The sequence below is a fragment of the Ruditapes philippinarum genome, unplaced genomic scaffold (assembly GCF_026571515.1).
Source record: "Ruditapes philippinarum isolate M1 unplaced genomic scaffold, ASM2657151v2 ctg3974_1_1_1_1, whole genome shotgun sequence".
NCBI classification, from domain to species: domain Eukaryota; kingdom Metazoa; phylum Mollusca; class Bivalvia; order Venerida; family Veneridae; genus Ruditapes; species Ruditapes philippinarum.
The window spans coordinates 198,949-218,063 of NW_026853242.1; the positions used below are offsets into that span (position 1 = coordinate 198,949).

Sequence of the window (19,115 nt, forward strand, 5' to 3'; positions counted from 1 at the left end):
AGTGGCTTGCAACAAGTTACATGTGTTCTTTACGTGTGCCAAGAAAATATGAGAGATAGTTTTCTTCTAAATTGCTGAAAACGTTTGAAATGTAAATTATCTTAACATATTTATATACTTTGAAGCAATAATCATTTCAAGAAATGAAAATATCCCCAGAGTACCAGACAAAAATCAAATGTTTATGAATGTGAATGCGTTTGTAAAATTAAGAAATGATATTCTGACTCCATATCGTTGTGAGAGCATATCAGTTATAGGAGAACATATATTTGTTAACATATTTTATTGATTTTTTTGTCACTGTACCTACAGGATAATTATGTTCTTATATATTATATATATATATTATATCTCGTGTGAAATGGTGTCCGCAAATTACAAGATGTGAACAGTTGATCCGCAGTCCGCGAACTTGCATGTAACGTATTAAATTTAAACAAGAGCGGTATCAAACTTTATCAATACATTTATCGTGACATCAACAATGTCTTTTACGTCCAAATAAACATTTTTTTCTCCGCATAATCACTCTGTTATGTCGCTAAGTATTTTTTGTAATAAAACATGTAGGTATTTGTGAGATATATATTAACTCGGACTACATTTCAATTTTGATAATAATTAGTGACATTTACACGCATCTATATTGCATGATACTGTCAGAAATACGGTGATATGATTGGCTGATAAGGCTATTGTTTCTTCCTGGTTTATTAGACGCCCTGAGACTCATCTCGGAAACTATTTGGATAGTCTACCTGTTCGACATACCTGCTGGTATTCGGGAAGAAGAATTAAGATCCTACATTATTTCTAATTGGAGTTAATTAACTAGAAACAAAACAACTTGGAATTAAAATGGAGGTGAATTCTGCTATAATAGAGGTTAAAGCCGTAAGTATTTATTCTTATAAAATAAAGTCTGTTTTTTGTTTGTTTGTTTAAATAAAATTTTATATTAACATTGAAAAAAATCATCTTAAAACATGTATTTAAAAAGCACAAACGTCTCTCAAAAACTTATTTTTATTTTGTTTTGGTTTAATGTCTTTTGGACATAAATTTACCCAAATACTTGTAGTAGAATATTTTAATTTGTACAGCTAGGGCATAATTAGTCTTGGTTTTGGATAATGCAATTTTAACTTACAACAGTAGATTATTTTAATTTTCATTAATTTTCAAGAGTACAATAGTTAAACTTTGGGTTGTACTTTAGTTAAACTTTGGGTAGTACAATACTTAACATTTGGTAGTAGAATAGTTAAATTTTGGGTAGTATAATATCACAATTTCGAAAGTACAATATTTTAACTTTTTTCGTTAGTACAATATTTTAACTTTTGGTAGAATGATATTTAAACGTTCGGTAGAACAATACTAGTAGTACAATAGGTAAACTTTTTTTGTACACTATTTTATTATCTTTAAGTACTACAATAGTTTATCCTGTGGTAGTTTAACTTTCATTTGAACAATATTTTAACTTTCTTTAGTACAGTATTTTAATTTAACTTTTGGCAGTATTATATTTAAACTATCGGTTTAACAATAGTTTAACTTTCGAAAACACACTAATTCAACTTTTGTTAGCACAATATTTATACTTTTTTTTGGAATGATATTTAAACTTCCGGTAAACAACAGACCAATTCTTAGTACAATAGTAAAACTTTACTTTTCAGTAATACAATAGTTAAACTTTTATTAGTACAATAAGTACACTATTTTATCTTTTAGTAGTACAAAAGTTAAACTTTACTTTTCAGTAATACAATAGTTAAACTTTTATTAGTACAATAGTTAAACTTTTGGTAGTACACTTTATTGTCTTTTAGTAGTACAATAGTTAATCCTTTGGCAATTTCTATCTTTCGTTAGTACAGTATTTTAACTTTTGGTAGTATACTTTTTAAGCATTCGGTAAGACAATAGTTTAATTTTCGGTAGTATAAAAGTTAAACTTTCGGTAGAACATAAGTTTTATTATCGGTAGCACAATATTTCAACTTTTGGTAATACAATATATTAACTTTCAGAAACACAATAGTTAAAGTTTTGGTAGTATAATAGTTTAACTTTTGGTTGTACAGAAGTTAAACTTTCGGTAAACATAAGTTTAATTTTCGGTGACACAATAGTTAAACTTTTGATAGTACAATAGTTAAACTTTTGGTAGTACAATAGTTTAACTTTCTGTAATACAGTAGTTAAATCTTTTGTAGTACAGTACTTAAACTTTATGTAGTCCAATAGTTAAACTTTCGGATATATACAATATTTATATCTTTTAGTAGTACAATAGTTTATCATTTAGTAGTTTAATTTTTTAACTTTTAGTAGTACAATACTTAAATGTTTGGTAGTACAATATTTTAGAAGTAAAATCTTGTTACTTCCAGGAGGTACTTCACTGATTTAACTTTCAGAAGTTTCAGTAATAATACAATACGAGTAGTTTTATAGAAATTTCGCAGGTATTCATATCTGTTGTTGATATTTAACATAATTCAAGTTGTACAATATTGAAATTTTTCGGAAGTAAAATATTTCTTTTGCAAAACACTTAAATGTGAATGTATATAAATAACTGTAAGTGCTTAAGCTATTTCATTTATGTGCTTTCAATACTTCAGGTCGAGTTTTGGACTCGAGTTGTTAAAGTCACTGATTTTCTAAACTCTTATTACTATTGCTGTCACTTCGACTTTTCTATTACATATATGTATATATAAAATAATTGCCAGTGGAACAATGCTCTTTGGAATAGTTCAAGACACTCAATGAACAAAATTATGACTAAGTATTTAAAAAGAATATAGATAAAATAATAAAATCGAATTTGTAAACTAGTGGTGTTTTTTATTAGAAGAAGTTTCAGTGGCGGCATGGCCGATTGGTTAACTCGTCGGACTAGTTATCTAATGATCGCTAGCCGCATAGATTCAAACCCCGTCAGGGGCAAGTCGTTGTTTCCTTGAGCAAGAAACTTTACACTCATTGCTCAGTACTGGTTGGTTCCAGGAACGGATTAGAAAGTGTATAGCTTATAGCTTCCTACACAATCGAACTAAAATAAAATGGTAAAGTTTCTTTCCGTTACGGAATATTCCCTTTGCTTCAAATACACCGATGATTGCATTTTATTTCTTACTGCTTGTCAAAAAGACCGACTTGACCGATTACTGTGGCATTCGGATTGATGAAAAGATGTAAGCAACCTATTACTACTTTCTTCCATGAACCACTTGTTTTCTGAATTTTGCTAACCGGCGGAAAACGGTTTGTGCGACAAAAGGTCGTAAATGGAAGGAACGTTTTTGAAGTTAATTAATTGGTGTACGCCGGGTAAACAAATTGTATATTTCTATACATTTTGAAAATTAACTGGATAGCTCGAAATGTCCAAAGCAGGTCCAGCTCATTATTTACATATTTGAATGTTAAGTTATCATTTAAGGCCAAACTTTTCTATAATTAGAAGTTGAGAAACTAATTTCCAAAGATGGAACATTTTTTAAGAATTCTTTCCGACCCAGCTAGGTCATACAATTTATAAATATGCTCACGAAAAAAAATCGTATTTTGTACCCAAAAATCTCATCTGTATATACAGTGTTGTCTCAAAGGAGCAAACTGTTCAAAAATAATTTGTCAGGCCTTGAAATAGCAAAAGCTTCATAAAAATAATCAAAGTTGTTATAAAATATTGTAGTAACCTCTGTCCTTTGTTACCTTATGTGTTTCTGTATAGGACATTATTTGAGACAAGATTATGAATATCATTTTTAAACCCAGACACTGAACATCAAAACAAATACATTTTACAAGCAAAGAACATAATTGTCTTTGAGTGGCATTGGTATCATACTTACATTGTATTTCAGTGATAACATAACTGGACAGTACTGAATATAACAGAGAATTGTGTTTTACATTCAAGTACTAAATACTAGCAACAACAGTTTTCCTAGGAGATTATCATTCATCTAACTTGCAAATGATCTACATTCTAGACTAGGAAATCATAATTCTAAGAATCAGTGAATAATATTGGTTATCTAAAACGAATAGTTTTATAGCCTGCTAGCTAATAAACTACACTTAGAATATGGTGTTTAGGACCTACCGGCGGTAGCTGTCGGTGCTAGGGTGTAAACTTGCATTTACCACTGCCGTCCATCGAACCGAGTCTACAACATTTTCAGGTTGCCCATGCTGAACGACCTTTAAGATGTCAATAGTTCAATATTGTAAGAGCCATTTAAAATACATGTAGATTTACTCCAATTGTATGAAATACTTTAATTTTTAAATTTCTCAATTTATAATTGATTACATCTTATCAATGTGAAAAAATGTTTGTTATAATAAATACATAATACAAAGATGAAAGGATAACATTCTTGGCACTTATCAATCTGTTTATTTCAATTTAACGCTGCCCCAACTTGAGTATGTGATATAAAAGTAATGTCTAGCATACGGAAAGTTTGTATCCCCCCCCCATTCTTTCACATTTCAAAACTGGAATAGTTATTCATGTCTAAAATTATCAGAACACCATAACCTACATATGTTTGTACCAGATCAATTTTAAATGTCCTGTGAATCATATATTCAACTGAAATTTCAGTATGAATAATATTTAAAAAAAACAAACAACCCCCCCCCCCCCCCCAAAAAAAAAAAAAAAAAAAAAAAAAAAAAAAAAACGAAGTCCTATACAATATGCATAAATTTACGATTATTATCATTATAATTTTGATAACATTGAGCATATATTTCAACTACTTTCGTCATTCTGCATAAAAATAATCAAGATTAGTTCATATATAATATACTAGATTATCATAACTGAAAACAACAAAAACACCAATTTCAAAAAAGAATGATAATAAACAACAAAAAAACCCCTCAAAAACAACAATTATTATTTAGAGTTTAAAAGACGTTTGCTATTGGGAGCAATTTCTCAAACATTTTACTTCTAAGTTACAATCAAATCTTTGCATACACTGTGACGCATGCGTGCGTCTGCTTGTGTGAACTGGTTGCATTAGACCAGAGTACCTGCTGCATTTTGCAACATGGAAACAAACATTAATGGCTTACTTTGTGCCAAAACTGTCAGTCCAGTCTAACAATGTTTCAAGACTGCGTAGATTTTAACTAAGATGTTGTACTTCGGTGCTTAGTCAAAAGCTTGAGTTTATTTTACATGTATATTTGCAAAATGAAATGAATCAACAGATTTTATAAATATATTGTTGTTTAGTAACTCTTCAGAGGAGTCATAATCTATCCAGATTAGAACATGCGGGGCAGTTAGCCTCTTTATTTTTATGCGTTATTTACTCATCCACACGCTATATGCGAGTTAGCTACCGAATGGTAGTGCTCTTCGTCTAAGTGTAGTTAGTCAATGGTCTAATTTCCAGCCCAGTCACATCAAAGATGGCTTTCAAATAAATCTTTTGGCCTGAATCTCAAAAAGCTTGTATAGGACAAACAAACTTAAGGGCCATCTAGGCGATCTCAAAGGGCCTCAAAGTGTAAGTCTGTCATGATATTTAACAAACAGAAAAAAAGTCATTTGTTATTTTATAAATGTTTTTTTTTTGTTCTAAAGAAGGCAATAAACCGAAAGCCAAAGAAAAAGCGTATGTTTGTATTAAACTGATATCAATAACCTTAAACAGCATATGTTTATATGCTTGTTTATTACCTGTTAACAATCATAGAAGAGTGCTACCCAACTGATCGATTTCTATTATTTCAATCTCAAACTAAATTAAGTCGAATGCAGATTTCATTTCAATATCATGAGATAAGTTCTTGTGCACTACGTTATTTATTTTATTACAAGTTTTATTCTGCACTAAAATATTGTAAGATTTTGTATACCAGATGCTAGTAAACTCTTTTGAATGTTTGAAACGATATAATGGAAACGATAATGATAAACATTCAGGCATCACCAATAATACTTATTTGATTATATTTAAGAATGTTTTACAATAAAATAAAAGTACTTAAAATAATTGCAGTATAAGACATTTTGAAGGCATATCATATCAAACGTCCCAAGATAAATGAAGTATATGAACATATCTGCAGATGTTTCTAAATTCAACATTTTAATATCATTGCTTAAGTCGTGCCTACAACATTTTCATTTTGTGTCGATTTGAATGTTCCTTATGGATTCCGTTTTTCTCTATCTATATAAAAGCTATGATCATTTAACTGTATCAAATAAAAGATGAAAACCTTAAAGAATTTCTAAAAGGACAAAAAGATAATGTTGGAGACTTAGTTTGATTTAGCCTGTGCATTAACGGTAGTGGCAATTGCAAGCTATTGTTTGTCCACATCCCTAGCACCGGCTTAAGCAGAATTCAACATTCAAACATTGGAATTAGAAATGATAAAATTATTTAATTATAAAACCCACAGATGTATTCATACAGCGGTGACCATTAAATTTTCAATATGACACGTTTGTGCCATTCAATAAATTGTGGTGAAGTAAAGCAATGCATGCGCCCTTTACGAGAGAAAACATAAGGAGGAGAGGGAACTTAATGAAATGGAATTTTGAAAGAGGATCAGAGGTTATGAACCATTTTGACCATTTTTATAAGCAACTTGAATGCATTGCTGTATTTTGTGTTTTTCTTGAAATTCCTAATTGTCGGTTGTTCTGTGTTGCTGGATATTGTTGGGGGCTGCGTCCATTCAATGTTCTCCTTCCTTGTGAATAATTGTTCTCATATTTTCTAACAATAAAACTATCTGTATCTTCTTTTCGCTCATATGATTTCAGTTTTATTGATGTAATAAGAACAAAAATGCAATGAGATAAGACAGTAAAAATTGGTAATATGGTCTTGAAATATGTTGTTATTCGATAATTGAATTCAATAATGCTCTTCCACAAGTTTAGGAGAAAATAATGTTCTAAATTTATCGTAAAATATGCCAAACTAGTGAAGGTTTTTAAAGCATATTTACGTGGTAATAAAAACAGTATTTCTTAAATGACTTACACTGGCGCTAATTCTAACTTTATTATCTAGTACATGTGTTTTCGGTAGGTTTATTTTACTAAATAAATATATTTAACTATTTTCTTGCTGAATTTATATAATGGATTTGCGTTGTTTAAAAAAATTAATTGTCCATTACTAGTTAAAATATATAAGTATTAAATGCAAAATTGAGCAATTAACAGTGATGCCTGTTCAGGCTACACGAGTTGGCATGGCATCTGTACGGTGGGATGATATTCAATCTTAAGAAATTATTGGATGTTCAACTTTTAAATACCTTGAAAAGTGAAACTAAAAAGTAAGAAGAGAAAGGTTTCGTAAATAAATTACAAGATGTATTGGTTATTATTTTCTGCCAAGCATTTGTTATTTATTTGATGCTTAAATTGAGGCAGCATAAAAATGAAATAAGCAGGGTGATGTGTGCCAAGAATGTCACCCTTTCATATTTCATCTCTATAAAATTGTTGGATATTACTATAACAAAAATATTTTCTGCATTGTTAAGTTTGTTCTTTGTGATATTTGTTTGGAGTTTGAGATGTTAAAATATGAATTATCCTATTGTTCGAGTACAAACATGTATAGTATTGTTAAAACTAATTATTGAATATTATGGTATTTTTTTTATATATATTTCAATACATGTCAATTAACTATTCATTTGGTTTCCATAGTGTTCCATGGCCTTGTTCTACAACTAAGAAGTAAATTTTTATATATATTTTAGTTACTATATTAGAATTAAGTATGGAAACATCTGGACTTGAGACCGTTTAGGTTATACATGTATGCAAAAAGGAAATTTAAAGCAATTTAAAGTTTTCATATACATAGGAAAACAAAAAGAAATATTTTGAAGGATGAATAAATTATGTTTATGTTTGTTATATTATAATAATTATATACCGTCAAGTTCGCATCAAATATCTTTGCTATGTACATAATAAAATTTAAAAAAAAAACATTTTTTTGAGTATTGACTACTTAGTAGTTTCATAGATATACTTATAACTATCCGATATCACAAGGAATGTGTTTCCGCATGTAATATAACAAATAACTCGGTAATTAGAAATAAAACAATAAGCTTTTATTTAATTTACAATTTATTAACCATAAAATCAAGATGCTACAAATATTTAACGGTTTTTTGACTAGAGATGTATGTAATGTTAAATTGCTAATGTTTATGTAGTTTGGTTTCATTATAGAAAAAACATCAACTTCTACATCGATCATTTTTACGAAAATCATAGTGACAAATTTTTGATATATTTATAGTACGAATGATGTCACTCTTATTCAAACATATTTATATGATTTACTGATAATACCTTACAACACATCTAGAATTAAAGTACCATTACATTAAAGATGAAAAAGATGACTAATATTTAAATATCGAAGGTAAACTCTCCACCTCTGAGTTGACAGTCTTTTTTTTCTGTCTGCATTTTTGTGATGGTAAACAACTTGGCCGAAATCAAAATCAGTTTTGCAAACGCTTCTGCGTTTTAATTGTTTTTCAAATAGTGTTAACACAAATATGAAAAGGAACACTAACTTTGTAATTTACAATTTATTTATATTCATTTTTATTTTTATATATATGGAGCTTTTATTTATTATATCTAGCTTTACTTTCGCTGTTTTTTCGGCTTTTCAATGGTGGAACAATGTCCTCGACGATAGCTCAAGACACTTAAGGAACAAAGTTGTGAATACATATCTAAAAAGAATAGAAATAAAAAAAATAAAATCGATTTTATAAACTGGTGGTTTCTAAATTAGAAATAGCAAATACTACGCCAATATGAGATTAATTCTGCACGAATTTTTTAAACTTCTGAATAAAGATGCACTGGGAAAAGAAAACAGTAAACATTCTCTGACGCGGCAATGAAACCTATATGCTATGTTGGACCAGACTGTTATTTAGACTGCTACATTTTAGTTATTCCAAATTGAAATCCTTTAATCGACTGTTCCAAAATCAAATAAAAACTATTTAAAAGTAACGTAAAACTATCAAATCTATTGCATAATACAACAGAGTGAAACAAAAGGGAGAAGAATCAACATTCATTTCGCTATTTTACGTGTTCAAATGTTTTGTTCTTTATCTGCATAATTGTTTCGTTTGACATCCTTAATTTGACTGAACTTGATTGTCTGTGAACAATTAAGAGCGGGGAATACACAAGGTATTCATCATTCAACACCACCACCATTACCACCACCAACAACAACAATAGCAACAAAAATAACAACAGCATTAAGATGTCATAATATTATAAGATAAAGCGATAAAATGTTGGTGATTCTTTCGTTATTCAAATTGGAAGAAACTAAACTCCACTACAATTTGACTTTAATCGAACTTTATGCTTGGAGAACATTAAATTTGAAAGTTCTGACTAGCACCTGTCTGCATTATTTTTATTCTAAAATTATGTTAACTATATATAACTTGTTAACATAACATTGTTTCATGCAAAATAATAAATACAATAATCGGAAAATATTGTTTGAAAGTCTTGTGAAACGAAATAATTCTGTCAGAAATGACATGTTTAAGAATAATTTATACCAATATCTTAAGTGCTTCATTGCTTTACGAGTATTATACATTTAATCATTATTCGTGTCGAGTTCTGGGCTCGAGTTGTTATCACCGATTTCGTAACTCTTATCACTATCGCTGTTAATTATATATAAAATAATTACCAATGAAAAAATCCTTCGAGGATAGTTCAAGACACACAACGAACAAAATTGTGACTAAATATCTTAAAAGAATAGATAAAGTTATAATCGATATTGTAAACTGGTGGTTTTTATTAGAAATAGCAAATACCACGCCAATATGGGATTAATTTAAAACTTCTGAATAAAGATGTACTGGGGAAAGTAAACAATAAGAAGTTCCTGTGGCGGCAATAATTCCTAAATGTTATGTTGGAGCGGCCGATTGGACTGTTACATTTTAGTTTTTCCAAATTGAAATCCCTTAAATTTTTATTCGGCTGTTCCAAAATAAAATCAAGCCACAACCTATTGCATAGTGCATCAGGGTAAAACCTTACATGTTCAGATTTTGTGCTTTATCTACATTATTGTTCCGTATGTCATCCTTAATTTGACTGAACTTAATTGTCTGTGAACAATTTAGAGCGGAGGATACGTAAGATATCCATCCTTCAACACCACTATCACCACAAGTAACAACAACAACAACAACAACAACAACAACAACAACAACAACAGTAGCTAAATAACAACAACATTAAGATGTCATGATATTATAAGATAAGGCGAAAAAGTTCTTTCGTTATTCAAATAAAAAGAAAACATTTAGTTCGACTATAATTTGACTTTTATTGAACATGGGAAACTTTTTTTCAAGAGCTCTAGCTAGCGCATGTAATACATTATTTTTCTTTCCTACGCGCGAGGGATGATTCAAAATTACATTAACTTTTGCTTTTAACTTGTAAACATAACATTGTTTTATGCAAAATTATGTATTCAATAACTGGAGAATATTGTTTGAAATTATCGTGAAACGAAAGAATTTTAACAGAAATGGCATGGTTAAGAATAAGGCTAGCAGGGTACTAGAAGTTAATTTCATTTCATTGCAGATTATTTCCCTTTACATGATGGTTTGCTGTTTCTACTGTTTGTCAAAATTACCAATGTTTTTATTTTCATGTCTTGACCGATAAGTAGCAAAATACTTCAACTTTCGTCTAAACATTTTGAAAATAAACTGGATAGCTCGAAATGTTCAAAGCAGGTTCAGTACATTTTTTACATATTTGAATGTTAAATTGTGGTTTAAGGCCAAACTTTTCTAGGAATAGAAGTTGAGTAACAAATTTCCAAAGACAATCTTTTACAGTATTTCTGACAGAGGACAAACAATTTATTCAAAACAAAAAACAGTTTTACCCAAAAAATCTCAGCTGTGGGGAAAAGTATATCCTTTATACAGTGTTGCCTCAAAAGGAGCAAACTGTTTATTAATGATGTAAGTTATCAGGCCTTGAAATAGCAAAAACTACAGAAAAAATGAATAAAAAAAAATTATTATGAAATATTGTAGTAACCTCTGACCTCTGTCATCTGATGTGCTTCCGTTTACAAAATTATATGGTTGCATTAAACATCTTATCAATGCGGAAATATGTTTGCTATAATATATAAATATAACAAAGATGAAAGTATGACATTCTTGGCACACATCAATCTGTTTATTTCAATTTAATGCTGCCTCAACTTGAGCTTGTGATATAAAACTGATGTTTGGCATCAGGAAAGTTTGTCTTTTTTCCCTTTTGTTTTTTTAAACATTTCAAGGTTGGGGTCTCAAATTATTAGTACACCTAAACCTACAGTTGTTTGTAATAGATAAATTTTAAACGTCCTGTGAACTTTAGATTCAATTGCAATTTCAGTTTAAATAATGATAAAACAAATTAAATAACGAAGTCCCGTACAATATCTATAAATTTTAAGAACCAAAACAGTAATATCTTATACGATTATTATCATTATAATTTTGATAACTTTGTGCATGTATTTGAAATATTTTCGTCATACTGTATCAAAGTCATCAAGTTATTTTTATATATCTAGATTATCGTTACTGAAAACAACAACAACAAAAACAACAAAAAATCATAAAGAAAAGAAAAAAAAAAAAAAAACAAACAAAAAAAAAAACACAAAAAAAACCCAAAAAACACACTTAAGCACGCACGCACGCACACACGCACACACACACATAATACAACAATTACAGACGTTTGCCATGTAGACCAAATTCTAAAACATTTACTTCTTATAGTTACAACCAGTACTCTGCAAACACTGTGACGCATGCGTGCGTCTGCCTGTGTGAAATGGTTGCATTAGGCCAGAATACCTGCTGCATTTTTCAACATGTTAACAAACATTAATGACTTATTTTGTGCCAAACCTGTCAGTCCGGTCTATAAATCTTTCAAGATAACGTAGCTGATAATTAAGATCACTCACAATGTCACTAACTCAATTTCAAGCCCGGTCACATCAAAGACGGCTTCGCAGTCATCATTAACAGATAGAGTCTTTCTCGTTGCGGGTATTCTTTCCTCGAATACTTAAAAAATCAAGTCGAACTAGATATAAATAAGTGTAATGGCCTGTATCTCATAAAGCTTGTATAAGACTAACTTAAGACAAACAAGGCCATCTCAAATGACCTCGAAGTGTAAGTCTTTCATGATATTTAACAAACAGAAAGTAAAAAAATGTCATTTGCTATTGTTATTTTATAAAGAAGACAATATATAGAAAGCCAAAAAAAAAAAAGCGTTTGTTTTTATTGAACTGAATAAATATGCTATTTATCAATAACCTTAAACAAAACATGTTTGTTTATAACCTGTTAACAATCCTAGAATAGTTCTACCCAACTGATCGATTTCTATTATTTCAATCTCAAACTAAATTAAATTGAATGCAGATCTCATTTCAGTATCATGAAATTAGTTCTTGTGCAGTACATTATTCATTTCATTACAGGTTCTTCTGCACTACATTATTGTAAGATTTTGTATACCAGATGCTAGTAAAACCTTTTAGATATTTGAAATGATATAATGGCAACGATAATTGTAAACATTCAGACATTACCAATAATGTTAATTTGATTATATTTAAGAATGTTTTACAATAAAATAAAAGTAATTAAAATAATTGAAGTATAAGACTTTTTGAAGGCATATCACATCAAACGTCCCAAGATAAATGAAGTATATGAACATATCTGCATATGTTTCTAAATTCAACATCTTAATATCATTGCTTAAGTCGTGCCTACAACATTTTCATTTTTTGTCGATTTGAATGTTCTTTATGGATTCCGTTTTCCTCTATCTATATAAAAGCTATGATCATTTAACTGGCTGCGTCCATTGAATGTTCTCCTTCCTTGTGAATCAGGGTTCTCATATTTTCTTACAATAAAAGTATCTGTATCTTCTTTTCGCTGAAATGATTTAAGTTATATTGATGTAATAAGAACAAAAATTCAATGAGATAAAACAGTGAAAATTGGTAGTACATGTATAGTCTTGCAATATGTTGTTATTCGAAAATTGAATTCAATAATGCTCTTCTCCAAGATTAGGAGAAAATAATGTTCTAAAATTATCGTAAAATATGCAAAACTAGTGATGGTTTTTAATGCATATTTATGTGTTAATAAACCTGTATTTCCTAAATGACTAACACTGGCGCTAATTCTAACTTAATTATCTAGTACATGTATTTTCGGTAGGTTTATTTTACTGTTTTTTTTTGCTGAATTTATATAATGGATTTGGGCTGTTTAAAAAATTGAATTAGTCAATTACTAGTTAAAATATATAAGTATTAAATGCAAAATTGATCAATTAACAGTGATGCCTGGTCAGGCTACACGAGTTGGCATGGCATCTGTACGGTGTGATGATATTTAATCTTAAGAAATTATTGGATGTTCAACTTTTAAATACCTTGAAAAGTGAAACTAAAAAGTAAGAAGAGAAATGTTTCGTAAATAAATCACAAGATGTATTGGTTATTATTTTCTGCCAAGTATTTGTTATTTATCTGATGCTTAAATTGAGGCAGCATAAAAATGAAATAAGCAGCGTAATGTGTGCCAAGAATGTCACCCTTTCATCTTTCATCTCTATAATATTGTTTGATATTCCTATAACAAAAATATTTTTGCATTGTTAAGTTTGTTCATTGTGATATTTGTTTGGAGTTTAATATGTTAAAATATAAAGTATCCTATTTTCAAGTACAAACATGTATTTCTTAATATTGTTAAAACTAATTATTGAACCTTACGGTATATTTTTATATATACATTGTATTTCAATACATGTATATATATTACTGTCAATTAACTATTCATTTGGTTTCCATGTTCAACGTGTTCCATGGCCTTGTTCTACAATTAAGAATTTTTTGGAGTATTGACTACATAGTAGTTTCATAGATATACTTATAACTAACCGATGCCACAAAGAATGTGTTTCCGTATGTAATATAACAAATTACTCGGTAATTAGAAATAAAACAACTATCTTTTATTTAATTTACAATTAATTAGCTGTAAAATCAAAATGCTACAAATGTTTAACGGTTAATTGACTAGAGATTATGTAATGTAAAATTGCGAAGGTTTATGTAGTTTGGTTGCATTATAAGAAAAAAAAAACAACGTCTTCTACATTGAACATTTTTACGAAAACCATAGTGACAAATATTAGATATATTAATAGTACCAACGATGTCACTCTAATTTAAACATATTTATATAATTAACTGATTATTAACTGATAATACCCTACAATACATTTAGAAAATTTAAGTACCATTACAGTGAAGATGAAAACGATGACTTATAACTAAATATCGAAGGTAATCTCTCCACCTCTGAGTTGACAGTCTTTTTTGTCTTTCTGCAAACAACTTGGTCGATATCAAAATCAGTTTTCAAATGATTTTTTTTACATAAATTTGCATGAATGACAAAGGTGATATGAAGACAACTAAAAATTTCAGTCTCACTTTTGCAAACTTTAGTGCGTTTCTAATTGTTTTTCAAATATTGTTTTCACAATTATGAAAAGGAACACTAACTTTGTTATTTACAATTTATTGATATTCATTCTTATTTTTATATACTGGAGCTTTTATTAATCATATATACAATTTATTTATATTCATTTTTATTTTTTATATATCTGGAGCTTTCATTAAAGATCCTGTAACACATTTTTTTCATGGTTTTATTTCATAAATATGATGCTCAAATTCAGATTTGTCAATATTGTAAGTTCCAATAAGCATTATTTATAAAGATATTACCGAATTTAACATTTCATGTAAATAAAGGGAGGTAATTAGAAATTTATTTTCCATAAATTCTAAGTCAAATTTTCCAATAAGAAATGAATGCGTATAATTTATTGATTAAATATAATGTGCACAAATATTTGCAGTACACATTTTACATATTCTTCGATGTTTGAAAATTGTTTTATTTGCATAATTATATACATATATAATTTTTGGCAAATGTGGTATACACACAGTAACAATATCAATCACAAAACATGCAGGATCTTTAAACAAATCTAGCTTAATTTCGCTGTTAGTTCGCCTGTTCTATTAATTGATATATAAAATGATTACCAGCGGAACAATGTCCTGAAGGATAGTGCAAGACACTTAATGAACAAAATTGTGACTACATACATATCTTAAAAAGAATAGAAAAAAAGATAAAATCGGTTTTATAAACTGGTGGTTTTTCAATTACAAATAGCAAATACCACTCTAATATGAGATCAACTTCTGACCAAGTTCTTTTAGACTTCTGAATAAAGATGTACTTGGAAAATAAACGCTAAAAATTCTCTGGCAATGAAACCTATATGCTATGTCGAACCAGATTATTGGACTGCTAAATTTATAGTTATCCCAAATTGAATTCCCTTTAATTACTTTTTGGCTGTTCCAAAATCGAATCAAGAAACATCCTATTACATAATGCATCAGGGTTAAACCTTACATGTTCAGATTTTGTGCTTTATCTACATTATTGTTCCGTATGTCATCCTTAATTAGACTGAACTTAATTGTCTGTGAACAATTAAGAGCGGGGGATACGCAAGGCATTTATCCTTTAATACCACCACCATTACAACAAACAACAACAACAACGGTAGCAACAAAAATAACAACAGCATTAAGATGTCATAATATTATAAGATAAAGCGATAAAAATTCACGATTCTTTCATTAACGTTTAGTTCGACTATATTTTGGCTTTTATCGAACGAAAACATTTTCATGAGCTCCAGCTAGCGCATAGCACATTTTCATTCCTACGTGTGAAGGATGACCCAAAATTACATGGATTTTTGCTGATACTTCTAAATATAACATTGTTTAATGTAAATAATGGATACAATAAGCGAATGATATTGCTTGAAATTATTGTGAGACGAAAGAATTCTAACAGAAATGACATGGTTACGAACAAGTCCAGCTGGGTACTAAGTTAATTCATTTCCTTGCGAACTTTTCTCCATACCGATAATTGTATTGTTCCTGTTGCATGTCAGACTGACTGATGATCTGTTTTCTGGTCTTGACCGATAACTGCGTCTTAGATTGACGACTAGATAAAAAAATGAAATATTTCTACTTTCTACCACGAACCTCTTGTTTTCTGCATTTTGCTAACCGATGGAAAACGGTTTGTGCGACAAATGGTCGAAAATGAAAGGACTGTTTTCAAAGTTGTCGCATGCCGGGTATACTCATTGTATATTTATTGCTTGACATTTTGAAAATAAAGTTTATAGCTAAAAATGTCCAAAGCAGGTCCAGTTCATTATATACATTTGAACGTTAAATTATTATTTCAGGCCAAACTTGAAACTATGAAAAGAATTTGAAAACACATTTCCTAACGTGGCACATTTTTTACAGTAGTTCTGACCAAGCTAGGTCATACAATTTATAAATATACTCAAAAAAGAATGAAAGTATTTCTACCCAAAATAACTCAGCTGTAGGGAATAGTATCCTTTAAACAGTGTTGCTTAAAAGGAGCAAACTGTTCAAAAATGATAAAATTATCAGTCCTTGAAATAGCAAAAGCTTCATAAAAATAATCAAAATTGTTATAAAATATTGTAGTCACTTCTGTCCTTTGTTATCTGATGTGTTTCTATGTATAAAATTATTTGAGAAAAAAAATATGAATATCATATTTAAACCCAGACACTAAACTTCATAACTAATACATTATACCAGCAAAGCACATAGCTATATTTGAGTAGCATCGGTATCATACAAAAATTGTATTTACTTTAATGATAAAATAACTGGACAGTACTGCATATAACAGAGACATCAGATTTATTTAAGAAATTGTGTTTTATATTCAAGTACTAATACTAGCAACAATAGATTTCCTGGGAGATTAACATTGATCTAGATGGCAAATTTATATAACAGTAGATCTACATTCTAGACTAGGATATCATAATTCAAAGAAGCAGTGAACAGTGTTGGTTATCTGAAACAAATAGTTTTGTGCACTGTTAGCTCATGAACTACACTTAGAATATTGTGGCGAAAACCGTCGGTGCTGGGGTGTGGGTTTGCATTTACCACTGCCGTCCATCAAAACGAGTCTGCAACGTTTTCAGGTGTGCCATGTTGAACGGCCTCAAAAATGTCAATATTTACCTATTGTAAGAAACAGTCCAAATACATGAAGATATACTTCAATAGTATGAAACACTTTTTTTTCAATTTATCATTGATTACATCTTATCAATGCAGAATTATGTTTGTTATAATAAATAAATAATACAAAGATGAAAAGATGACATTCTTGGCACACATCAATCTGTTTATTTCAATTTAATGCTGCCTCAACTTCAGCAGGTGATATAAAAGTAATGTTTGGCATAAGGAAAGTTGCTTTTTTTCCTTTTTTTAACATTTCAAAGTTAAAATAGTTATTCATCTCTTACATTATTATTACACTATACCATACAGTGTTTGTACTAGATCAATTTTAAATGTTCCGTGAATCCTAGACTCAACTGAAACTTCAGTTTGAATAATGATAACACAAACATAAAACGAATTTTCATACAGAAATTATAAATTTAAGTGAGGCACCAAAAACAGACCAAAACAGAACAGTAATATTTTATACGATAATAATCATTTAAATATTGATTACCTTGAGTACATATTTGATCTATTTTCGTCATCCTGCATGAAATAATTAAGACAAAATCATGCTCTTGTTCTCAAGTTCTTGTATGATATACCAGATAATCAATTGTGAAAATAGATAAAAAATGCACAAATAAACCCAAAAACAATCCCCTCAAAGACAACAACAGCAGAGAAAAACAAAAAACATCAACAAAATTCAATCAGCAGCAACAATGGTTTAAAGTTATATAGACGCTTGCTATTGAGAGCAAATTTCTACAGCTCTTACCAGTGAACATACACTTTGACGCAATTGTGCGACTGTTTGTGTGAAATGGTTGCATTAGACCAGAATACCTGCTGCATTTTTTTAAAATGGAAACAAACATTAGTGGCGAACTTTGTGCCAAACCTATCAGTCCGGTCTAAAAATGTTTCAAGATAACGTAGATTTTAACTTAGATCACTCACAAAGATGTTGTACTTATGTGCTTAGTCAAAAGCTTGTGTGTAGATTTTACACATATCGATATATTAGCAGAATAAAATGAATCAATTATGAATGAATTGTTGTTTGTGACTTTATATTTTACAAGTACAAGTACAAGCTGTTATCACAAATTCTACGATTTAAGGAGTCGTCTTAGGAGTCATAATCTATCCACATTCATTGTTGGAACACGTAGGAAAGTTAGCTTCTTTATTCTAATGCGTTATTTACTTAACCAGGCGTTATATGTGTGCATGTTAGCTACCTAATGGTAGTGCGTAGTTAGTCAATGGTTTAATTTCAAGCCCGGTCACGTCAAAGACCGCTTCGCAGTCATTATTATTTGAGTCGCGCCATGACAAAACCAACATAATGGGTTTTCGACCAGCATGGATCCAGACCAGCCTGATCAGGACCCATGCTGTTCACTAACAAACCCTTTAACAAATAGAGAAACTGATAGCAAACAGCTTGGATCCTGATCAGACTACGCGGATGTACAAACATGTATATATCTCATTATTGTTGAAACTAATTATGGAGCTGATGGTTTTTTTATATATATATTTCAATACATGTATATATAATGCTGTCAATTAACTATTCATTAGGTTTCTATACGATTTCAATGTCCTTGTTCTACAATTAAGCATATTTTGATATATAATTTACTTACTTTATTAGAATTAAGTATGGAAACATCTGAACCTGAGACAGTTTAGGGTATACATGTATACAAAAAGACATTTGAATCAATTTTGAAGTTTTCA

At 29.6% G+C, this 19,115-nt stretch overlaps 1 protein-coding gene across 2 annotated transcripts in view; it reads left to right on the plus strand.

The window, feature by feature from the left end:
* Nucleotides 1-703: 703 nt before the first annotated feature.
* Nucleotides 704-19,115, plus strand: part of LOC132736250 (filamin-C-like) — a 48,822-nt gene continuing 30,410 nt past the window's right edge. For both annotated transcript variants that reach the window (XM_060723347.1, XM_060723346.1), the window contains exon 1: nt 704-897. In XM_060723347.1, coding sequence (XP_060579330.1) covers nt 862-897 — 36 coding nt within the window. In that variant the 5' untranslated portion in view covers nt 704-861. The remainder of the gene's footprint in view (nt 898-19,115) is intronic.